At 40.1% G+C, this 25,994-nt stretch overlaps 1 protein-coding gene across 2 annotated transcripts in view; it reads right to left on the reverse strand.

Moving 5' to 3' along the window:
• The window catches only part of KIF1B (kinesin family member 1B), an 86,288-nt gene that overhangs the window by 8,776 nt on the left and 51,518 nt on the right, over positions 1-25,994 (reverse strand). The window contains exons 20-35 of one of the 2 annotated variants that reach the window (XM_009889557.1): positions 22,216-22,309; positions 21,296-21,444; positions 20,505-20,683; positions 19,358-19,495; positions 18,415-18,663; positions 12,905-13,023; positions 11,144-11,229; positions 10,868-10,997; positions 10,348-10,507; positions 9,660-9,750; positions 8,948-9,066; positions 7,918-7,973; positions 5,113-5,221; positions 4,398-4,464; positions 3,072-3,156; positions 2,704-2,809 (exon numbers count right to left, since the gene is read on the reverse strand). In XM_009889557.1, coding sequence (XP_009887859.1) covers positions 2,704-2,809; positions 3,072-3,156; positions 4,398-4,464; positions 5,113-5,221; positions 7,918-7,973; positions 8,948-9,066; positions 9,660-9,750; positions 10,348-10,507; positions 10,868-10,997; positions 11,144-11,229; positions 12,905-13,023; positions 18,415-18,663; positions 19,358-19,495; positions 20,505-20,683; positions 21,296-21,444; positions 22,216-22,309 — 1,937 coding nt within the window. The remainder of the gene's footprint in view (positions 1-2,703; positions 2,810-3,071; positions 3,157-4,397; positions 4,465-5,112; positions 5,222-7,917; positions 7,974-8,947; positions 9,067-9,659; positions 9,751-10,347; positions 10,508-10,867; positions 10,998-11,143; positions 11,230-12,904; positions 13,024-18,414; positions 18,664-19,357; positions 19,496-20,504; positions 20,684-21,295; positions 21,445-22,215; positions 22,310-25,994) is intronic. The other variant, XM_009889558.1, reaches the window with a different exon arrangement.

Raw genomic sequence — 25,994 nt, forward strand, 5'->3', positions numbered from 1 at the left:
ACTTTTAGTAAGCTCCAGATCTACTGTCTGGCTGGAAGAAAAAGGAGTAAAACCTGGTTCTCCACAGATGGGAAAGCCCCTGAATCAGCTCCGCACCATTTGCCAAACATGACTTCTCATGAAGAGAGAATGTAAACGTACATCAGTGCAGAACTAAATGCTCCTCTTTCGCAAAATGGTGATTTTTGGTTGAACACCAGGTTGAAGTCAAGTATAGCTTCGAGACAGTTGCTCTAGTGAATTTTGTCTAGCCAGGAAGTTAAATATACAGTCTTGCCTGTCCAAACCAGAACTTGCTAGAATAGCTATAGAGAGAGACAAAAAACAAGCGAGCAACCTTCTTTCAGCACAGCCAACAGTGCACGGAGGAAAATGGAGCACAGAACAAGCAAAGCACGGAAAACAGGACAAACGCGTTAAAGGCACCAACGTATAGTTAAAACTGATTTTTAAGTGGATTTTAGCATTAGTGAAAGGTGGTGAATTGACAGCATTGAAGACTTCAATGTCTTTGCTTTCTGTGTTCTGCCTCTTTGAAAAAGACGAGTGCAAATTGCCCCAGACTGTGCAGTCCGCACGCCTGGCGGTGATCCAGCCTGGAAGGTGGAAGAGGAATCCAGTCTGAGCAGCTACTACGCGTCTCGCTTCTCTGCCAACTGGTAAACTAAGAAGTAGCAACCACATGGTTAAATTTTAGATGCAAATCCAACCTAAGAACAGAGGTTGAATGCCAGTCACATGGCCGCCACTGCTTTTTGTTCAGTGCAATTCTGAGCTGGAATTTCAAGTAACCTCATCATTCAGTCCTTCACTTGGTACTTCAAACAGGGCACACATTACAGAGTCAGAGACAGTAAGAAATTCCAAATTTAGTTCTTTGATACAGAACAAAGGAAGAAAATAGCAAGGACTACAAACAGGGACTATATTCTGATGGCACATTTTGAGACTCAGGAAGACTGAACAAAGGAAGTTCTCTCTTACATGTGAAGGAAAGTTTAACTTCACAAGTCCCCCACTGAATTGTACCTGAATAAACCCGCGACACAAAGGAGGAGGAGGTGGTGGTGGTATACTACTTCTGGAAGAGCTAAGAGTAAAAGCTAAAAGGGAAGCAGCAGCAAGACAAGTGAGGCATAAAGTGTTCTATTTTCAAGAATCTTTATGTACAAAGGAAGCAAACAGAAAATACCTAGGCATATCCTTATCAAGAAAGAGCCTGTAAAAACATAGAAAGAGCTTCAGTTAGTGCAGCCAAAAGCAGAACAGAAAAGCAACAGCTGAGAGGAACAGAACAAGTGGACTTAAAAAAAACCAAAACAAAACACAACAAGCCACACCAACCAGAAAACAAGTCTGCAGACAATGAGCAAACGTAAGACATATCCCTTACTAGGGCTTCAATCCCACTCCACCACCCTGCCACGCACTCACCCCACAACCTAAACCTTGGCGTTTTGGTAAGAGACAGTCAACAGCAGCTTCACTTCACTCACACTCGCTGTTCATCCAAGTGGCCCACCTAATAGAAAACTACAGAGCTATATAGAAATTTCTTGAAATTGCTAGAGAACAGAAAGTATTGGTCTTTCCAACTGCAAATCCAATAGTATCAGACTGGAAACTTGCAACAGTCCAATTCAAATACACGACAAGTAAAATACCCACTTCTCAGTGGGAGGCAAAGAGTAACTGCTGAAAAATCCTGTCACCGTGTGCATGACAGACACTAGGTGGCAGGAAGACATTTAGTTGGTAGGAGCAGCGTCCTGAATCCGGCTTTCATATCGCAGTGGTATTTGAAAGTCCAGGCCTCTAATGGAGAAGGAAGAAGCCATTTCAGTGCCTAGAAGGATACTGCCTCCAGCACAGCAGCTGCACCAGGGATGGGCTCCAACACAACCCCCTTCTCTCCGGGAACACTCATTCAAAGTTAAATTTCAGAGATATTCCTGCTTTGCACCAGCTAAACAGAGCCACGGCGCAGTCAAATGACTTGGCTGATGTCAGAGTAGGGAGAGGCCGTGCCGGCAATGCAGCATTCTGCTTCGCTGCCCTTTGTTGCAGACGTTGAAGGAAAACAACGTGGAGTCTGACTGATCTTTGCAGCAATGCACCCTAATGAGGAGACACGCGCAGCCAGAAAGCTCTCGGACAGGGGCCCTGCTGTTGCCCAGACAACTGCAGGTACGTGGAACAGACACCCCCTTATTGGAACTGGAGTCAATTTGTGATACTTCTGTATCAAATTATGAAGGTTAATTTACGAAGCATGGCTCTTGCTTAAATTGTCACATGCTTGTTCCAGGAACAATATAGGTATGTACACACATAAATATATCCCGAGATCACCCTTGTACTTCAGTGCTGTGTTCTAGCAACAAACCTTGATGTTAGTTTAAAAGTTCTGGGTTAAATTCTGAGAATCCTTCAAGCTGTTCCTTTCCATCCCCCCTTTACGGTGCTTACAAATGGAAAGTAACTCAAATGCATTATAAAGAAATCCTCCATGTAGACCACTGGATTTAACTTTAAAAGAATTTATGATTCATTTATAGTTCATCCTCTAACTGTATGCCCTGTGCCCATGGAATTCTACATTTAATAATTAGCAACATACCCAACTTTCCAAACACCCTGCCAATACCTCAGCGGTCAAAGAAACGTTAGATTCCTGCTAGAGTGCTCACTTTATTCACTTACCTATTGGAGCTGTGAGAAGACTTCAGGTATTTTGCAGAGATAATATTCAAAGACAGAATAGCATCCACAGCAGCTTCATCTACCTCTGCTTTATTTCTTATACGTCCTGAAAAGGGTAGGAGGGGGAATCAATTAAAACTAAACCTGAAACACAGAAGGAATTTGTTTCCCCAAATACCATTTCAGACTAAGTGATTAACAAGCAGCTGTAAGTGGAAGTTGCACAAAACTTAAGTTTTTCCTCTGGATCTTTTTCAAAATCCTCCTCTTGCAGCCAATACTCAAAGATGACAGAATCTGACACAAAGAAATATTACCATTAGTAGTTTCTCTTCTTTACATAGCAACACGCAAAACAATACACTCACCAACAACCAGCTCTCGCACATCTTTCCAGTGCAACTCGCTCCCCTTCTCATGGATAATGGTGACTGTGATTCTACGCTGGATTCCCTGGTAGAGTTCAAAAACAAAACGCTGCTGAAGTATTCACGCAAACTCACATCACCTGTTGTGCACTTATACTGCAAACAAGATCATTTAAATTACTCTGTAACTGTGAACAAACACCTATGTGTTTCAGGGCACTAAAATTAACTGAAGAGGGACATTATGTTCTCATGTTTAACAGAAGTTACAGTTCTCCCTCCTCACTCCACAAAGGCAGAGATTTTTAACCTAAAATAGTCCTGAAATTGTTGCTACGCTCTCTAAGAAGATATGTATGGTCCCTGGAATATATCAGAGTTGACCACAAAAACAAACAAATACTTGGCTAATGTGTGTTTACATACTTAGATGCTCTATATAAAGTGTATGTACACCGAAAGATAGAGTGTATGTACACCAAAAGAAATTACTAGAAAATAGCAACTAGCCATGCAGATATTATCCTCCTGTCACATGACTGTTACAAGTCAAAATATAATAAAACTGTGTAATAGCTGGGAAGAAGGTAAAATTGTAGAATAGAAATAAACAGCACATCTGAAAAAAGAAAAATTCCTCTGGTGTTGGTGAGGACACTAGCAAATCCAGAACCAAGTAACATTTTATTTTATTTTTTTTTAAGGAAATTATTGGAATATGACCAGTATTCCTAAGCTATATGACCTGTTCCTATCATTTAAAGAGAGAAAAGGCAAATCACAGGTAAACTCTACGACAAGGAACTTAAAATTTGAGAGTAGAAAAAACACAACATAAACAACATTTAACTAGGATTATCTTTAAAATCTATCTAAAGACAAATTATTATTAAGGATTATTACAGGCATTTAAAATGCACTGAGACGTGGTCATTTTGTAGATCTGTCTCATAGCCACCTGCAGTGAGAAAGAACCAATGAAAGTTGAATCCACATGATCCTTCTGTGTCCTTTGGTAGAGATGTTGGCGAACACTGAAGGCACAAACCTGGTCCCATAGGTTCCTGCTTTTTAAAAGACTTCAATCTATCACGAGTGGGATGCACTGATAAGCAAAGGAAATAACACTATACTAGGGGCCAGACATAGCCTCCTCGTAGCCCAAAGCTGACAGACTAAGTACAGACTGAAAGATGACTGACCCTACAGCTATCATTAGACAGCTGTGTGGGAAAGGAGAAGACATGAAAGATGCAAAATCCCGTCATTAGTATTCTAACCTCCCCCCAGAGATGAAACTTGCTGTTCTACAGCCTTCATTAGTACCTGGTGAAGCAGGAACGTCCCCTGGCAGGGCAGGCCTCCAGTGTGGTCCACAATAGCAGGAATATACCTGTGTGAGACAGTGAAATCAACAGGCAGGAAAGATATACCAGCACAGCAACTTTACTCTGTATTCTGCTGCCAACAGTTACCTCTCCATATCGTATCTGAAGAAATAAAGAGCGTTTCTACTGACTCTCAGACTGGACTCTTTATGGGACCACAGCATCAGTGAAATATAGAAGTACCATATACTGTACTTCCAGTACTTCAGGAAAACTGTGGAACTCACTTCTTAATATAATCCCTAAAGACCTGTCAGAGGAAAACCTTCGCTGTAGCAGAGGTGAACGTAAAATAGGGCCTGCTTCTGGAGCACAAAGTCTCTAGTGACCCAAAGAATCTAAACTCATGGCCTATATAGGATGAGTTTTCGCAGCACCTGTTCAGCTGGTGTGCACGGGCTTTCAAAGCGCAAAGACTACTTCAAGTGTGAAAAACATGTTATTCTATCTCTTCAGCCCTTTCCAATGGGGATGACGAATGGCAGAATTTACACCCAATTTACAAACCAGCCAGACGCCAGGCTCACGTAAGCCGGGCCACCACCCAATACTGATTGCTAAACACCAGCCTTGCCTGAGCAGAACAAAGGGCAAACGATCAAACTCCCGTGAAGCACTGTTCTTAAAACAGAAAAGATTAATATGGGACTTACTCCCCTGTTGGCTCCAATTCGCTGATCTCAAACCACACAAGGAGGTCATATTTGCTCACACTCTGGCCCAAGCTGGGTTTGCTCATAGTATTTAGCTTTGTAGCTGGCACTTCAGGAAAGAAAAAAAAAAAAAAAGGAAGAAGAAGAAAAAAGAATGGTTTACAAAGACTGAACAAGTAAAGCTTAGCCTAGGGCTCACAGAAACATGACATTTCAGTGATCCCATGCGTTCTATGTACATATGCAGACCACATCCTTTTCCATGAAAGTGATGTTGCTTACACCAATCATTACTTCTCAAAGCATTGTTTTTTAGATCTAAGTTACCAGATTAAAAAAAAAAAAAGTTAAATAACGAAACAAGAGTGTATCCAAAAAGCTTGTAAAAATATGCAGTCTCTTCATATCCACAGAAAAAGAGTTTCCTCAAATGTGCATCAGTTACTTTATGGCTTAACATCCTGTGGTTTAGAATTGCTTAGGTCTGTTCATCTGCACCATTACTCACCCATAAAGTACGCTTCCCCTTCTCCACACAATAAAAAAAAGATTAAAAAACCCAAGAACTTAAAACTTTGGTCTTCACTTCTTCACTTTACAAGTTGCTAGTCTCCTGTACCAGTTTAGATAAGAGAACATGTATGGAAAAAGGCTGAACAAGTCTTACTCCAGAGCCGTGACCCTGCCAAAGTATGTTTCCGGGCTCCTTATGTTTTGATATTAGTGATTACTAATGGCCTGATCCTCTCCAAATGCTTTAATGTAGGGATAAACCATGTTAAAAAAATAATGGGATAACTGAAATTACAGAAATAACCTGATATTCCTTCACGCATACTTACATCACACCTTTTAGCCACCATTACGTGTCTTCACTTATCAGTTCATTCATTTCATTTTTGTAAATGGGAACATTTTAAAAGCTTCGTTTCTGTGTACTCTGACAGGTATTTTCATAACTCTGCAATTGATTTCCCTTTTTTTTTTTTGCTTTCACATACTAACCTCATTGCTTTTATTAAGCCAAATAATTACTCTCCCTTCTAGCCTCTCAAGCCCCATTCTTCCCTTGCTCAAGCATTCTTTAGGTTCTCCTATTGTCACACCTCTGTGCATCCTTCAGCTTCCACCATGACTTAATTTCCCATGCACTGGAAGGGCATAACAGTCCCCAGTTAAGAAGAGATCCTTATAGGTGTGCCACTGTAATGTCTTTTGGGAAAAAAAAAAAAAAAACAAAAAAGTGAATTCTGTCTCTTTTCTGGGTAAAATAGCAGCTACCTCAGAGGGACAGGATTTACAAGAATTGGTTATTTACAGCACTACAACTCCATCGTGCTAGGCAGCAAGCTTTGGTATCAGCATTTACTCTTCCCATTCATTACACAGGGTAGTCACTCTCTCATACCCATCACATCACGTAGCTGCACATGAACTCATAACAGCTGGACTCAATGCTGTCGATAGCAAGAGGAACATCAAACACAGCAAGTCACTCAAGTTTACTGCTAAACAGAGAAACTCAAAAGCTCTATAAGACAGAAACAACAGAAAGGCACATTTAACTAAACATGAAAGCCGGTTCTAGAAGTTCTCAGGGACTTGCACTGGCATAATTAATAACCAGCATGTCTTTTTTTTTTTTTTGTAATGAACTAAATAAAAATGTAAGTGAGGACTAGCACTGCTAGTGGCAAAAAAAAAAAAAGATGAGCAAAAAGGAAACCTATACAGAACACAGCAGAACGTTTCCTCTACAGCTAGCTATTTTTTCATATACAGCATTTCTCATCCCAAACTCACAAAACTACGTACAGTACACAAAAAAAATCAGAGGCCCAGGAAGTTTCAGGGAATGGATCCATTGACAAAAAAAATCTGTGAGACCTAGCACATGAGTTTATCGACTTTCTATACGGTTCACTCTAGAAAAGCCCTAAACGGAAGCACAGCATCATCCTTCAGCGACTGCAACCATGGCAGTTTCTAGTCCCATGAATACTACATGATAAAAGTGAGAAAAAAGGAATTTTGAAGCACATTTTGGAACTACTACTACATCTACCATAGATCAAGTTTGGCTACTAACCATCTCGTTTAGGAGCCCGCTCACTCTGACAACTGGGAATAGGCAGAAAGAGAAAAGGTGGCAGCTGGTCAGCTCCATCCTGGAAAGCAGCCACAGCAGAGGACGCAAGCACGTTGGCATGCTCGGATAGCGTGTTCAGCACATGCACGTTTACATAGCCCGACATAAGATACCTAATCAACTCAATTTTTCTTTCATGGTCTGCAAACGGAATGGAACACACACAAAAAAAAGGATGGTAGAAATATGCAGGTGAGAGAAAGCTGGAAAAGGAGGAAATTAAAAGGTGAAATGGAATAAAAACCACAAGAGGTCAGCATGCGTTATTATAATTAAGCAAAGAAAACCAAGGATCATTTCAACAAGACTGACTCACTAAACAAGAATGTTAGAGAGCAAAAAGATGAAGTGATTAATGGAAACGAAAATTTCCAGTCAAGTGCTCAGTAAGCAAATAAAGAGCCACAGCCACATCTCGTGGAATATGGTCAACACCTCAGGAACGTACATCTACTCTTTAACAAATCAAGAAGCACTTCCTGCAGGAGGAGTTTGAAAAGAATACACAAAAAGGAAGAGAGCCAGCAAAGACAGATCCAATGCCCTTTGCAACATTCGTTCCATTACATTTCTTGGTGTCCCGAATAGCTTAGGAATACACTTCAACCTTCATTTTCAGTAACACACATGATGTAGAGTCAGTGAACTGTTCTCACCTGGCTTTGAGAGTGGCATAGGGGGAGGAAAGAATCTTCGGGAAGGCTGCGGAGGGCTATAGAGAAATGAAAAGAGTTATCAATATAAACATTGGAAAATATATACAATAACACACACATGCATGTATGTATACACACACCCCCAGTACAGTCCTTCCACCCATTTTTATCTCTAAAAATATCCCCACAATCCCATGCAGACAGGCAAATATCACTTGTCAGGATGGACTCAGCACACTTCTCAGACTACCTTATGTCCTTTTTCTATTCGAATTTAATTAATCCTATCTGTCAGTGAAAAAAAAAAAAATTATTTACAATTTTCAACTGCTCTACCCCCATTCTGCACTGAAAGTTTAAGCAGGTAACAGGCATTTCCCAAAATAACTCAAGGGAAAGGAAGAAGTCTCAGCTGGCATTTCCTCTTAAAACCAGCATGTGCTTCCTCTTCGCAGCTGCCGCCTTCAGTAGGAGGGGTAACAGGCCAAGCAGGCCAGACAATAGCCTCTTCCCATAGCTGTGAAGATGACAACGACTAGGAGTCCTTTCCCTGATACCAAAAATTCAGATGCTCAGCAGCTTTGGCACTAGTATGTGAAAAGAGCTTTTCGGTTTTCCCCTCATGTCGCATCTCTTCTTTTGTCATCCTACCTTTATGCCTCAGGCCACCTGCCCTGAGGGAACGCTGCAACTTGGAGCACTGTTAAGGAGCATCTTGGAGCACTGTTACCCAAAACCCACTGAGATCACCACTGAATTTCTCAGTAGGATATTCTACCACCACAGTGTTTGCAGGGCGGATGCAGCCGCATTGGCAAAACAGGTTTCCATGTTTGAGACAGCAGAACAATTCCATCGCTCACTAACAAAACATACTGCACCGGGTAAATAGGGCGGTAATAGGTAAACAGGAACCCCACTCGGGAGGCTGTGGTCATGTCATTTCAGGAGTATGAAAAAGTACTGCCCGAACTGCAGAGCTAACCCGAGCACGATCACAAAGCCTTTATGCCGGGAGAGTGAACAGTACCTGTTGAGATCCTGTCCTTGCAGATGGAGAGGATGCTGCTGATAATGTCCAAAGACTTCAAACACAATAGGCTTTGTTTTGATGTACTCCACAAATGACTCCGTCACTTCCACAGCAATCTATCAGGCAAAGTAAGAAAAGAAAATGAGACATACAAAAAGGAAATCTTGTAAGTCTGAATTTCATACAGTTTAGCACCACTCACGGTAAAAGCAACTGCATTCCTTTTTGGTTTAGGCGCTAACTTCACTCTCCAATAAAGGAGAAAATGAAAGCCTCGATATCAGGCATTTTAAGTAGGAGAAGGGAAGAGGAGGCTACGTGTAACCAAAAGATTACACAGTTCGTAAAAATAGATATATGCACTTCATTTGCGATCATGAACACTGCTATCCACAAATATTTTATTTCCTGAATTCTAGACTGCTTTCACTGAACATCCTGCAAGGGAAACAGAGAATTCAAAGGCAGGAAGTAGAGGTGAAAGAAGAGTTAAATCTGCCACACAGATTCTGCATTTTGTTCTCCACTGGGGATGTCAAACCAGGACAGGGGATTACATCACTCACCTGATCACTCCTCTTACTGTCTATTCTTAATAATTCCCCTTGCTCTTCCTTTCCCATACACCTCTCATGAGTTTAACAAGAAGGATACACACAACTCCCAGTGCTAAAACAGGCATTTACTATGTACGTAAAGTTTCACTTACGTTCTGAACATGATAAAACCCAAGGGGAGTCCCTCGACCATTGTTTTTGAGAGGTTCTGTTGAGAAAGCTTCATCATGGCGATGTAAAAAGCTTTAAAACAAACAAACAACAAACCAAAAATAAAACACCACAGAACAGTTTAGTGAAGATTGCTGCGCTGTGAACACAACACGGAAATGAAACCCACAAATTTATTCTGCTAGAACTTTACAGGGAGTTGAGCGATGGCCTAAAGCTAGGAATACCTTAGTCTTCAGGACCACAACTCCTGTACTTATTTTGTGTCTTCATTACTCCCTTTTTTCATTCTCTTTCTTAAGAAACTAAGCCAAAGAACATTTTCACTGGAGAGCTGCTGTGCTACTCAAGGTTCACATAGCTTTCATTCCAACTGAGCGTATGTACAATTTAATAAATCTAATACCAATTTTTTTCACATTAAAAGCCATTATCAAGCAGAAACTTAGGATATCTGTGACTAGATCCTTTCTGCAAAACTTTATTCCTGAACATCATACTAACACAAAGCAGGTACTGCTTGTAACAGGAATTCCAGTAACTGACAAGGAGTTTTCCTCTGCGACACCACACTGCCGCCAATTTGAAAAGCTCTCAGTCAGACCCTCCATTATTTGCACTCTCTATCAAACCATTCATTGCCTAACATAAATAAGGAGAAATTCTTACTTGAACTGGCAGAAAATATCTGCGTATTCAGGAAGGATGCCGCTGGCCTGTAGCACTGTCACACGGAAGGTAAACACACTACCCAGTTTCAAGTGATCACCAATTTCCTCAGTGAATCCTTCCATAGTCATCTTTCCATCCAAAGTGGCTGACTTCAGGTCTTAGGGAGACACAAACATCCCACAGGAAATCACTTTTTTCTTTTTCTCTCCCCCCACCCCTTCTCCTTTCTTTTCTTAAAATATTCCTTCAGGCAACAGTTTAGTCCCATCACACTTTTTTCTTCTTCTTTTGAGACCAAATTATTTGCTTTATCAAAAGCTCCAAAATACCTGGGAATAGCTTTTCTGCACAGTTCTCCAAATGAGTAACTCCAGCATCTGCCATATGCAACCCATCGGTTACACCTCTTCCTACCTATCGTCTTCTTGAAGGACACTCAGAACCGCTTTCTATCAATAGTGGAAAGTGTCTCAGATTTCCCTTGAATTCCCCAGTACTACTACTACTTCTTGCTTACCTAGCTCATTCGTTCTGTTGATCTCCTCTGGAGGAGTGGTAACATCTGAATTCTGTCCTTGCCCTTCCACAATTCTTAATTCTTCCAATGACAGTCCAGACCGAGTCATTGCAACCGAAGGAAAATCACTCTGAAAAATTACAGGAAATTGTATGTAACAGAGTCCTGCTGTTTCTGGGTTTCCCATCCCCTTCTTCCCCCACATCACTCATTCTTTATTTAGAAGCACGAACTACTGCACTCGAAGAAACCGAACCCAATTTTAAGGCTTCTTACCTTATCGAAATATTCATTGTCAAATGAAATTTTAGCTGTGCCAGACTGTCGAATACCAGATCCATAATCTGGGGCTTCTTCATCAGCTAAAAAACAGGAAAAAAAATATTAAAAAAAATAATGGGGAGGAGAGGGAAAAGCCTTCAGAGTTATCTAAATGGAAATTCAGATGACAATGGAAATTAGTGCTTGAAAAAATCATAGCAGAAATCTATCCATCATGAACTCAAGTGTGGGAAAACAAGACAACCTATGAAATTTCATCATGAATATACTTAACTTCAGAGAATTTTGAACGCAAAACAACTTTAGTACTCATTTTGATTATTTACTTACTTCTGATTATTATATCTGAGGTGAATTAACATAGCATAATACAATGACCCACATGGGAATGTATACTTACATTGATTTAAACCGGCATCTAAAATTCTGTAGCCATAAACTAAAGCAGTCACACTAGCAAAGCTTCACAAGTACATGCTGTGAGTCTGAAAGACAGTTCTGTCCATACAATCTGCCCATTTAACCTCCTCCTCTTTGTGAAAAGTAACAACAACGAGGCCTGGTTAAGCACCAGATATTTTTTCCACTGTAAATGCATGCTTGCAGGAGAAATTCCAAGATTCAGAATGTGTTCTGAAACTTCGCCGAGGGACCAAATAATGCCATGAGCCTTTTTCAAGAGATGCTCCCAGTTCAATTTCTATTAGTCATGATGTATTCTATTTATTTGGATGGATAAACAGAATATTTTTTGGAAACATTTGGTCAATGCTAAGGAGACCAAACAAAGCTAGAAATGAGACTTTTGTACACATTAAAATAGATTTTATGTCACTTGCTGTTTTAGTCCCTGCCAGAGTGATTCTTACACATCTTCAGAGTCTGAGATTTCATTATACGTTCCCATGGAGAGCGAAACCTCCAAGGTTACCCTACCTAAACAATACAGAAATGCTGGCAGTTAGCCACTGCTAGAAAGGACAAATTATGGGAAGTATCTGTGCTCTCACCAGCATGGATAAAACATGGCTAACTACCAACAGTAAACCTCAACTACCTCACCCCATACTGGAAAAATATAAAATATTAGCAGCTGACTAGCAGACAGCAGTTAAGCTCCGGCACGCAGACAATAGCGGTTCAAAACTGGATGAAGCAGTTACCATCCCCATACATCTACCCTTATCTTCGGAAAAGTTGGTAATTCGTGGTGATTAATCAGTATGTTAAAGCAGCTTCTAAGCCACAACACATTTCAGTGAGGCAATGAAATGGAAAACTGCTGCTGATTTCTGTTTAGACTATGTTGAAAACAGTCAGTTCAGGAACTTCTTCACATGCTATTCCGTCAGAGAACGGAGGAGCACGTTTCTGCGCATTATTTAAAAGGATAGTTTGAGAATAGCAAACTCGTGGTACATTTACTCTGCGCGTCATCACAACTATCAAACTTGCACATATCCTTGTCTGCTGTTTATACTGGGCGCCAGAAAGAAAACCTTTGCTTTATTTTTCGTTTTAGACCCCCTGACACTAGTTAGCCCTTTCACTGTCTGAAAAAGCACTGTTGCTTTAGTTGCCAGGTATAAACTTCAGTGGTCAATATCATAATTTTAAAAGCAAGTTAACAATAAAGAATGAGGTTCTTTGAAACACTAAAATTACTCGGGTTTGATTTGCTTGCCTGTTTTATAAAGCTGCAGCTATTCATAGTGTACCAAAGAGCTGCGATATAAAGCTGTCAGAGTATCTCACCTGCTATAGCTTGCACTGCAACTCGCAGAAATCCTCGTACTTCTCCTTTCTCACTAACAACAGCTACTCTGTGAATAAGAGGCACTGGGTACAGCAGATTGCTCAGGTATACAAATGCTCTGGAAGGGAAGCAAACACAAACAGGATTAGGCAATCATCTGCAAAACCAGACTGCAGTATTTGGTTGGGTAATGGGATATTTAAATCTTCAGACATTCTACTTTACTCCATGTATTAGACCTGCACTGCGGTCATGTATCCGTATTGTCCACACAGGGCTCTTCAGCAGTGTCAAAGTTAAGTGAGGCTACAAAATGCTCGAAATCAGACTATATTGGAGACACAGGGCTGTATTAGTGCGTTACAGAACACATTAAGGAGACAATTTAAGATGATGGCTTTATAAAAGGTATTTTTAGAGGCACTACAGTTGTACACGGAGCTGTTAGCAAGATGGTAGAAGTCTACTAAGGAACTCCTGACTATAAAGAATTGCTGAGTCTTCCACTCCATGAGTGTAGTTTGAAGTGATAAATTAAAAGGTAACAGATCACACTCTTCAAAACAGACTGACTGAATGTTTTCTCTCTTCTACATACATTTGTTAACACTGTATACAGAGAAATCAGAAATCCCCAATAAACCGTAACTCATCTTTTAGGTTTCTTGGAAACTTCACTGAGTGTACAGATAGTGGAAGACCGATAGTCTTCACAGCTAAATATGTTTAGGAGTAATAAATTTGTTTCTTTCAAAAAAAAAAAGAAGGGGGGGGAGAGGGCAAACAAAAGCACAAACAATGAATCACCACAACAGTACTCTAGAGCAATCGTGTAGAAATATTTACTAGGTTACAACAGGGAAAGCAGCACTTAGGCCCCGTACTGGGTGATCCTGCCATACACTAACTTTTGCAGTTATACACAACCAGGGTCTATTTTGGAACAATAAAGTTAACAAGTTTTATTGTACACATTTTTAATTAAAAGTTAGACTAATGTCATTAAGTTATTTTACTTTTCTGCAATGAATTGCAAGAGTTCTTAGAACACTTCAGGGTGACTAGGTTGAGCCAAACTTTAAATGTTGAGAAGCGTAACAAGTCAGGTAGAGTGGCTCTCAACAAGGGGAAAAAAAATGGAAGGCTGTATTTATTGAGTGAGGTGTTTCAAAATTCATAAGAATACTGAGATGATACAGAAGTTTAACCAATAGTTTTACCAGTCATTAGATTTAAAGTGACTAACCAATTACATATGCAATTATTATGAATTTATACATATTAAATTATACTAAACACCAGTCATTTGTTTAACTGGATTTCCTTCTTGCAGTCCTCTTATTCTTTTAGTCTTTATTATTATGTATAATTAATTCCTCAAATTTATAACTGATGTTGTTTTACATGCATAGGGCAAGTCCTGCATGACAAAAGAGGACTGAGAGAGACAAAGATGTTCACTGCCTCTGTCTGGAGACATCAGCTGCAGAATTTGTTCCGTGAACACAGCAAGGAGCTGAGTTTGGATCAGTGTTATGACGCACAGCTAAGGACCAACGTTAGAACAGGTAAAGTGTTTCTCTTTGTGTTCACATGCCTGCTCCCAGAATGAATGAATTCTCTTGAAATGACAAGGTGGTCAAATAGGTGTCAGTTGTGAACCAGGGAGACAAAAATAATGCTACTAAAAACCAAAGTGGTAACAAAATGCAATAGAGAAGAGTGATTAATGTGGCTATAAAAGTAGCAAAACAAAAAATGAAGAAAACCATACAACAACAAAAAAAACAACCGCAACGTAACACTTGACTAAGATTAGGATCTAATTCCTTTTCAGTCTGCTCCAAAGTGAGGTAAGCACTGATAAAGCAGGGGAAGGGAGAAGAGACTAAATTTAAAGTAACAAAATGGGAAATTTAATATTTTTTTCCTCCAAGGAATCATTTTCATTTTTAGCTTTGCAATTTCAGGTGGTGCTCATTTGAGAAAGCAGCATCCCACCATACAAGAAAACAGTCTCCCACACTAACAAACTGGAATCGTTCACTTGGACTGGACCAGGGATGGAGTTCAGGAAGGTATGTAGTTATATGCTCAACAGGAATAACACACGCAGTTTGAAAACCACATTTCAAGATAGGGAGAACGGACGCTTTTCCCCAGCAGAACGGAATCTCAATAGCCTTGAATTGATATGTATACAGGAAGAGATAGTTTCACTAATAGAGGCAGTCATTGCAGAAGCCTTCCAACTTCAAAGCCAAACTAGTGGAAAGTGAAAGCATTAACTGTATGAAAAATAAAAATATATTTTTATTCGCATGGCTAAAGTTCTGGAGCTGCTGGTGAACATAAGACAGCCAAAGCATTCAGGTTTATTAGCAACTACAAATTTGTCGCTTCAGTAAAACAACAAGCCCAAAGAAAAACTATTTCGTATCTTCCTTAACTTCCATCCATCCAGTCACCCAGCGCACTGGAATCACTTTGACTTAGAGAGAGAAAAACACATAATGCAAAAAGTTTTAAGCTTCCTGTTTGGTGACGAAGATGCTGGATCTCTTCCGGAATGGAGAGCAACAGCACGTTTGCTGTACACAGAAAGGAGCTGGTTTATGCAGCAATACTGCCTGCCAGAGCCATTCCATCTGCCTCATCGCAAGACAGTACCAAATTAGGAATGGATGAAATCTTAAGGCTATCCTCCTCCTCTTCCCGCATCTGGGAGGACTCCCACTCCCCCGACACCCCGTATGCAAGTGTCCCCCTGCACCTTAGCCCAGCAGACTGAAAGAGGGGGAGCTGTATTAGCAGAAAGATTGGTGAGGTAAAACGGCATACTCAAAACAGAACTAGAAATGAAATTTAACAAACACAAGGTTTTTTAAAAATCAAAACAAAACCAACAGAACTAAGAATGATGATGAATGTTTTTTAAATGAACACATCAATTTGAGATTTAAATAAAATATCCCATAGTCCTTTCCCACCTCCCTTAAAAACATAGACATAGCAAATGCTCGATGTGTCACACCATTCAACAGAATCAGCCTTAAAGACAACCCAGCATGCCAGAAGAGATGGCTAAAGGGACCAGCTCTTTTTTTTTTTCCTTTTCTTTAATAGTTATAGTACAAATAAGAGGCAGCCACAGCACAGAGAGAGGAAAAAAAATACTGTGATGCCCAAGGAGTTGGATAACCACATCACCAATTTCTCCTCCTCTCCTTCGTGACCTGGACTCATTATTGCTGATGACCCCCTCAAAAAATATTAAAAATTATTTTGGTTTTGTCCTACACATTCCACAACATATGAAACAGTACACAGTAAAAAGTGTTAAAGAATTTTGGTTTCGTTATAAATTGAACACTACCTTGTGCTCAAGACAATATCTACATAGACGGACATACCCTCTGATACTTGTAAGTCACACGTTCAAAAGCAGAATTCTCATGTTGGAGGACACTGAGGAATCAAAACAGTTTCTATTCAGTGGCACTAAACAGCCTAACAGCTTTCTGCTGACAGAAGCAGCACAATAGAAGAACAGGACAGGAATAGAAACAGAGAAGAATAGAAACCGACGACTGGGAAAAAGTCATTCAGCTGTCTACCCGGAGATCATACAAACTAAGTTTCATTCCTCAATACACTTCAGAACCCAAGCAGAGTTCCTTAATGTGTGCAGCTTACATGGTTCAGGCTAGCTCCCCTAACTGCTGCAGCTTCCCGTCTGTCTATAGAGACAGAGCTCAGTACTCTCTTTAATACATGGAAACGGGAAGCCAGCTGTGTAATTGCCAGGAAGCACGACTGTTTTCATCCTACACTGTATTTGCTCAGCTTGTGTTGTGCTTCCTGAAGAGTTTGTGAAACGAAGATGAATAGCTCAACTTTTTCCCAAGCACTGAAGGTCCCACTCTGAAAGAACACGCACAACAGGAGGATATGCCGAGTACGCCGGCACCGTTCCAAGAAAGCAGCCCTAGCCACTGTGAACAGCGCACATATGCTTCAACTCGCTGACAACCCTTCCAAGCCAGTTAAGGCGGCCTTCCCAAACTGACTCTTGCGGATCAGATTAACCTGAAAGTTACTAATGTGTTTTATAACACAAATTATCAAACATTGCACACAAGAGCATAAATTCACAGAGATCAAAGAGTCCTAATGCCATTTCTTGCACATCTAGTAACTGCCATTTTCGTTTCAAAGACTAGATGAAGAAGTTCCAAGTTTTAAGCACAGCTTGTAAAGAGGTCCACTGAAGACAAAGAATGAGGTTAGACAATACAGCGAAACTGATCTAAAAGCTCGATAAAAGACTGACAAACTCAGTCCCTCATTTTCGCAAATGATGCAATCAAGTTTCCTGCATTTGAGGAAACTACAAAAAGATCCCACCTTCCTGACCATGAAGCCTTCCCTGCTTACAGTCACAGAAAAGGACAAAGTCAAGCGCTGGTTCCTTCTCCTTTGTTCCTCCTTTCCGCCGACCGTGGAGTCTCACCCCCTCTTTTGTACAATGCCTGTGGTAAGCACCTCCCTTACTGTTTTACCAAGTAGCCTGGCGTCCAGAGTGATCAAATGAGCAAAAAAGAACAACTGGGGGAGTGGCAGCCAAAGAGAGGGGAGCGAAGTCACTAAATAAAATCTTTCTGTTTCTTGTCATGAGTCACATACTTATGCAAGACTATCTGTGAAGAAGCAGCGCAGAGTACTACTGGTTTTTTTAATGCATCTTGCTGCCCTTACGGACTACACCACAGACTGTGGTCTGGTAATGCCTTAATCATATCTTGATTGGCAAAATAGATAATACTCTAAAATACATTAAGACGACTTGTTTCAGAAATTCAAGCACAGCACATGGGGAAAATGCTGATAAACACCACCAGCCAGCGAATTTTAAGGATGGTGACCTGTCACTACGTAATACTTGCTACCGAGTCATGCACAATCTGAGAAGCCAAATCATCTCAAAGAATACTCTTTTCCTCATCCAGAAAGGGACATTCTTCTTTCTCCTCATGCCGACTTTTCTCTTCAGATACAGAGGATGTCAGATGAATTTTCAAAACATGGATTTATTGGATTGGGCTTAAAGACTTTCCACCATACTCTGAGATTCTCTTCTATGGGAGAAAATTACATAGTACAATACTATCTTAGTGATCTTGGTTAAATAGAGCATTCTTACAAATACTGTACACAAGCAAAACCTCATTCAGTCTATGTTGTGACAGTTGTCTAGAAATAGAAATATATTTACTCGCATTGTCACATCTCAGGGTTATTTTCTCAATTATTATTTAGGTCTTCAGGGCTTCTGACATGGGAATTTAAAACTTCATGTTAAACTACGCTCATTCTCTGGCAACTCCAATTTACGTATATAGATATTTTGGCTGGTTTCACACATACTCTACGCAGCACAAGGCAAAGCCGTTGCAGCCTACAGCAAGAGCTGGTCCCTTTTGGCCATTCTCACAGTAACCTCACCAACCTTCCCACTAAAATGAACCAAGGGGATCGGTCGTAAAACGGGTCGCGCCCATCATTGAAGAGGTCTGATCCCTCCTCAGTTCCAACGTCGGAGCCAGTATCATCCACAAAGGCCTCATCATCAAAGTCCTCCATCTCATCCTGCTGTTCATCAGCCAGTTCAGTGATGTCGGAGTCAGCCGTGGAGAAAGTGGGGGAGGGCGTGCGATCAGCAAGACGCTCATTCACGCAGCCATGGAAAATGGGGGAGCTAGATATCAGTTAACGGAATACCAATTAACAGAGTGAGGGGAAAGAAGAATGCTTCATTTAACAGCCGTCTGTTGCCATCAGCACAGAGATCACCTGAACAACAAGCAAAGGCTTCAAACCATCTGGACTGGAACGAAACGTAAGGGAAGGGATTGCTAACAAAGTCAGGAAAAAGAGCATTCTTGAACTGAGCAGAAAGCAAATGAAAAATTAATATAAACATATTTTTGTAGACAAAAATACTGTAAAGGTGCAGTCGACATCAGAAGTATTAAAGAATCCCATCAGATACTAGGTATTTCCACAGGGTATGACCAAACTATTTGAACCACATGTGTAAGGCACGCCCTGGGCCACTTTTCCCCTTAGTTTCCAGTGTTCTTCATATTCCCACAGCTCTGCTCCAGTGACTTTAGACAGAACTTAGCTCGCTGCACTTTTTTAAAATGCACTTATAACTTACTTAAGGGTTCGGACAAATCAGATTCTGCAAGGTTACACCAGAACTGTCAACATTCTAAAGAGCATTTTCTGCTCTTCACTATATTTTAAGTCTATCAGAAATGCCCAAAAGACACCACACACAATTAACGCTAGTGGCCGTACAGTTTATAACCACGCTCAAAGTCAAAGTTCATCCAGAACTGACAAGAGTTACCAGTGTACCAGCAGTTGAGGTTATTGTCACATACCTTCCAACAAGCTTGAACCAATGAAAGCGATCATAAAAGGGATCACTGCCGGTCATTGTGCTTTCACTCTCGTCCTGCGTATTAGATGCCATTTCCCCAGCTCTGTCATACATCTCACGCATCAGGTCCAACCTCTGCCTGCAAAGAGGAAAGTAGGATTAAAAAATTAATAGAGAGTGAATAAAAAAGCAGCGAACGAAAAGTGAGGTACACTGACTGCACCTATACCAACTTACACACATGAAAGGGAGAATAAAGAACAGAGTACCACTAAGTTCAGTATTGTACTAATTCTCTGCCACGTTAGGGATTCTGGGAAAAATTTTGTAGGCTAAGCCCACTGAGCACAAAGCAAGGTCACTGCAGAAGCTTACGTAAAGCTTGGATTTCATTCAAACTTCTAAATATTCTTCCTCACATCTAATTCTGGCATATTTTTTGCTTCCTTTTTTGCAGCAGATAACATTGCTGAGTAATTTAGGCAGTTTTTTGCATTCCACTACAGAAATGCTGGCATTTTGATTCAAAAGTGAACTGATTCCATTATAGACTTTCATTTATTTATTTATTTTACTGAAGAAAACAAGCGTTTCACACTGCAAGATCCTTTGTCCAGAGGTTATCAATGGGAATAAAGTTATTCAGTCAGTATTTAGAGAATGGGGAAGAGACAAATGTCTTTTGCTGATTTGCAAGAATATGATGAAAATAATTCAGATTACAGTCAGAATTTGTGTAGTGTCCATAGAAACAGAATCATCTTTAAGCTTTTTATTATAAATTATGCCCTCTACTCCTAGGTTATATAAAAGCAGGTGACAAGGAAACTTTTGCAGTGAAAGGAACATGAAAAAATTAATGCCAAGAGATGAGCTGCGATGTGCCCTATTAGATTTAAAAAATAAAATCTAACCTAAAGTTACAAAAATTAAATGTGGAGGTGAGATAAGATGCTGGAGAAAAAATGCACTTGTTTAAAGAATCTAGAAAGCTGGTATTTAAAACATACCACAATGTCTGGAAAGGTGGCATTCGGGAGGACACAGAGAAAAAACAAGTACAAGAGGGAAGGAACATCAAGGGGTGAAATGTTCCAGTGAAGCTCCTTGGATATAAGGAATTTTGTTCTCTGGTAATATTTACATACTTGAGTTTTTCTAAGGACCAGTAATGCGTTGCTCCGTTCTTCAGATCCTGGACTTCCACAGCTACCACTGTACGGGGGAAAGGCCTACTGTCCCGGGTCTTCTCCGACTCAGTGGGCAAAAGCTCTGGTGGCAGGGGTGAGTAGAGGGTGTCTGTCAGCAGGACAAACTGAAACTGCACCTGAATGGACAAAGAAGAATTGCTTTAGTTCTGAGAAGCCATGGTATCAGCATCACAAAGGGGACAGAGACCTAGCCTAATGCAACGTATGAAGCCCGTCAGACTTTTGTCTCTCTGAACAGATTCAGGGTTTTTTTTACATCACTTTTTTTTTTTTTGTCTCAAGATGGTATAAAACATATTTTTCAGCTGAGTACAGATATCCTACCTTTATTGTCACAGCTAGCAGGGGTCTGGAAAACTATAGACCTAGCACATCCTGCAGCACCCACTTCTCTTGGAAAGATGAATGACCACATGAAGTTACAAGGAAAAAAGAAAAGGACAGAGCCCTGGGGAGATGTACATGTACATGTGCTTATGGTATAAAAAAAAGAGCGTAAGGGAAATGAAGAAGAGGCGAATGTATCAACCGCATTTGCAGGGGCTGTTCATTCTGCCACAAGTCTGAAACAGACTCGTGATTTTCTGAACCCTTTTAAAGCCCAAACTAATAAGCAAGAGACATATAACTTTAAAGACTACAAGTAACTCTGAGTGTTTGAAGCAGGATTAGACAGTAAAAACTGATAGCTCAGAAAATTAAAAAAAATCTACCCTGCATGTCCCTACCTTTTTCTTTAACTCTACACTGATTGCATTGGCTTCTTTTAGATATACTGCATTTCCCCAGAGTTGGTCCCGCAGTGAAGTAAACTGGTGAAATTTCCACTTCCTGAAAGCCCATTGTGCGAGTTCATACTCATGTCGTGTCCAGGGCACTAGGAAGAGCAAAGAAACAGAAATAAAACACTGTGGCTGCTTCTCTAAACCATCACATGCAGTATTAATACTACCACTGACTCAAGTTCTCAACACCTCTTCTGGAAAAGAAGACCAGAAAACAAAAACCTGTATTTTTATTATTCAGTGAGGAAAAACTGGATTCAAACTTCCTCAACACTAGCAGTGGAGAGATAATGATCAAGTCAGGAGATGTAGAACAGAGAAAACAAAATAAATACTACTCCTATTATTTAAAATTAGTTAACAATTATTAAAGCCAAAGGCTAAAACAGTGGAATGAAAGCAAGTATTATGGGAATAATAAACTCTATCTACTATCCAGAAATGGAATTATACAGACATGTCACAGCATGAATTCTAAGAATTCCTACCAAGGAGAAAAAAGAAATTTCAAAATCAAAACAAGGAAACAAAAGCAACAGTACTATTTTGGTTTAAGACATTTGAACTGTTAGCGCCAAGAAGAGATAGACTCCTTCAAATTCAAGGCCACCAAATTAAAACTTGTAGTTAAACTGACCTAGTTTGTACAGCAATTGAATTTGGGGATGTAAATCTACTGTTCACGTGGAACTTATTCCATGAATAGATATTTTACATATTTACGCCATGAAGATTACAGATCAAGAAGTTATGAAGCATTTTGCATCTTTCCAAAGCGAGTTTTCTGTCTATTGCAAGAGATATTATAGCAACTGCTCCTTTAGCCTTAACTATATCCAAATTGTTTTTAGCTTTAAACTCACCTTCTTCTTCTTCTTCTTCCTCCTCTGTTGTTTCAGCTGCCAAGGATCGTGTCTCCACCTGCTTCTGTAGGGCCTGCAGCTTACTCTCATAGTCCTGCGGGGAGAGAGGAGATACCGTGTAGGAGGACAGACAAAAGCAAGGAGAACAGTTAGGAGAGACTAACACCTCAGATGGAATGACAGACACAAGAGAACAAATACATAAGGACATTTCCATTAATGCTCAGAGGTCACATACCAACATGTATTGTTTTAGTATAATCTGTCCTTGAAAAGAGAGAAGACAGAGGCCAATAGAATCATAGACTAATTGGGTTGGAAGGGACCTTTAAGATAGCAGTGTTTTTTTAAAAATCATCAGCTATACATGCTCATAGCATCTGCAAGAGGGAAAGGTATAGGATTTTATTTATTTTTTTTTTCCTAAAGACTGGAAAAAGGGGCTATTTTGGGGAACCTGCTTTCAGGTAGGTAGGAAAGAGGCAGAAATAGAGAAGAGTACAGAAATAAATTTAAAAGGGGAGGATTATTCACCTTCATTTTCTCAAACAGAGGATTAACAGCACCACTGATTTGCCTTTTGATACAAAAAAATTCATTTCAGATTTCAGGGAACAAAAAAGAAGACATTTTGTTTTCAATTAGATTTTCCTCTCGGGATCTAAGTGTCACTCTCTCACATGTATTTAATATATCAGAAGGTGAAAAAAATACCACCACCCTGGCAAGCGGGCAGAGAGGTCTGTGCAGAGGTTTCCCCACAAGGAGCACTTCAACAATACCTTCTGGTGTAAGAGCATTTTCTTCCTGTTCAGCATAATCATGCCTTGAAATAAATGCTATTAAGACCTAATGACCCTTTTATCATATGCTGGTAAAACAAAGACAAATTCAAGATATTTACAACAGACACAGTCGCTGTGCTCCTGCTCTCAGAGCCCACCTCACTACTGTATTTTACTTTTGGAAGATAATCCTTTGGCATATATTATGGCTTCTCGAGATTTTTATCCAAGAGTTACGACAATTCACTAAGAGCATTCCAGAGTTCTTAAGGAGAATTCTCGAAGTTGGTCATCTTGTATCCCAACCCTCTCTCTTCCACAGTTCCAAATCCTAAAATTCTTCTCCAACGCACTGTTTGCAGCAATGCATTCTTTAAGTCTAACAGCTACAGAAGGAAAGCTTTTCACTTTCCTCCCTTCCTATTTAAGCATCCCACCCAAACAGCAACGTCACTTTGTTTTCATACAGCAAGAATAGTGCTTAACACCGCCACAACGCAACTTCATCAAATTTAACACAAGTTCAGTCAGAAAGACCTTTAGACGGTATTTGGAAAGGAGATAAACCTGAAGTATGTTCCTTTAAGTTTGTAAGTCTCATTCCCTGGAGGTAGCATTAGGAAACAGTAGCTGTGCTGTTAGAAATCGCAGGATTTTCAATACTGTGAATTCAATGCCCGTGACCTTTAGGGAGAGAAAACTGAACTATTAAAGATATATGGCCTTTGTACGAGGACTGTGTTTCAATTTTCCTCTTGAAATTTTATTGGGCTAAAATGCTCCCCCTTCTTCATTTGTGCCTGGGATGGCTCTGAGATGGCTACATGCTCACAGTGCAAGTACACCTTAACCCAGCAGCCAAAGAACTACATGTATGCTTTCTTTTGATATTCCTTATGAAATTCCTAATGATTCACCAAAAAACTATTCCAGACACGTTGAGGAGTTTCAGACTTATCTACAGTTCAGAAATACCCAGCATACTCTTAAAAATTCGTTAACATAAAGGCACTCCTTATCCATGTAGATAATACTATCACATTTGAAACCAAGCTAACACAGGTCAGATGCGAAGTGACAAACAACCTTCTCTTACTTGCAAGGAAGGGCAAAGTAATTTATTCTCCTGTAGCCTGAAGTAGATAATCTGAGGGTGCCATTTTGAGCATCCGCATCGTAGAAATGAAGAAATGAAAAGCTCTTCAAGTAGCGTTTAAATAGAATCTTTGATCAGATTCTTTTGGAGAAACTGAAAAGTTGCAGAGGCAATGGTCAAAAATCGGGAGCATTCCACTGGAAAAATTCTACTTCCAGCATGAAAATCCCAGGCACATTACATTCATTCAAAGACAAAGACCTGCTTCCCGTCTTCTCTGTTTTCAGACTTGGGAGCCAAGTAAGTTTATCTTCTGTACTTTTAAATACCTAAATAAATACTTAACATAAGCAGACACTTTTTATTGACTCCGCACTAATAAGCATTACTTTTAAAACTAAGTAAAAGAATTGAAGTTTGTTTTCCCCTAATGAAAAAGAGAAATAGGTACCATTTCCCTAAGCAGAAAACCAGGACTAAGATTACCTCCTGGCACTTGGTACTAAAGTAGTATTTAAAAATAATTGGCACCAAGCAACAGATGAAGGATGAATTTCAGGTTGGTTGACACAGAAGGTGCGCTGACTGCACTGTGAAAGGGGTTGGTTTGCTCTGAGAGATTGGGCAGCTCTCCAGGTAAACATTTCCAGAGCTGATTAGTGATAATACACATGTAATTGTTAGTACTGATGTAGAGGTGCCTCAACTGCTAGAAAACAAAAAAATCTGCACCCAGAAGCTGCCCTGAAGTTCCATGCCCTGGACTCCCTGGAACCCAATGCACATTGTTGTACAGCTTCAAACCGGTTGAAATCATCAGCTCCATGAACGTGGGGAAAGGGAATGCAAAGTTTATTTTGCCCAGAGGCATGGAAATCTCTAAAGCCACAACAATCAGATTTTCTGAAAACAGAAAAAAAATAAAAATCATACACTCAGACTAGGCCAAGCTTTTTAAGACCAGACTGGAGCAGCTTTTCAAGCAGAACACTGTACCATAACAACTTAGATTCTTTGGATCTACGTGATGCCTGCAAAGGTACTGTACCCTATGTGATTTCCTCCTGTATGAGGTACACAAAAATGTCAGTTTCTTTTGTCTTCATTGCGCAAATAAATAGAGAACAGCCAGCTCTGTATTTCCTTCCAGAATTTAAATAAACAGCACACAAGATGGTACAATGGAAGAGCAGTTTGGCTTGTATCCCCCCCCTCCTCCCCCCCAAAAAAGCAGCTATGTAACAGCAGACACAAATCTGCATAGGCTGCTTTTCACATCACAGCAGAAAAATCAGGGTGGAGAGACTTAAAACAATCAGACTGAGGAACAATTAAAGAAACCTTTGTGACTCTGCTAAAACAATACCAACCCCAAGACAAAAAATAAAATCAGGACAAGCCTGTAATCAAGTTGCATTTCCATTTCACTGAGACAAGTCTGACACTTACAAGAGTATTTCATAGTTTATTGAAAGAGCACTTGTTACAATACAAACCAGTTCTGCTTCTCACAAGGCAGATGCTTGCTCTTAAAACAATCCAAAACTTGTTTTTTCTTAAACAATGGACAGATCTGAAAATCCCATTTAATTCAAAGGCAGCTCACTGCTTTCTTTACAGTACAAATGGGTACAACAGCATAGATTTCTCATGTCGCAGCTCCTGAAGTGGTTCAATGGGAAGTATCAGAGTCAAATTTGAACATATAAAGATAAACAACAAATTTAAACATACAAAGGGTAAAGGACAAACAGTGAGGGAAATATTGGAACTATGCTGAATGTAGTGATAAAAATAGCATCCTCTAATTTGATAGATCCCTAAATTCAGGTTGCTCGAGAAAGGATGTTGAAGTCAATCAGAGGAGCGTTAGTGGCATGCTCCCCCTCCCCCCCCCC

The sequence above is a fragment of the Charadrius vociferus genome, unplaced genomic scaffold, assembly GCF_000708025.1.
Source record: "Charadrius vociferus isolate BGI_N301 unplaced genomic scaffold, ASM70802v2 scaffold477, whole genome shotgun sequence".
Taxonomy (NCBI): Eukaryota; Metazoa; Chordata; class Aves; order Charadriiformes; family Charadriidae; genus Charadrius; species Charadrius vociferus.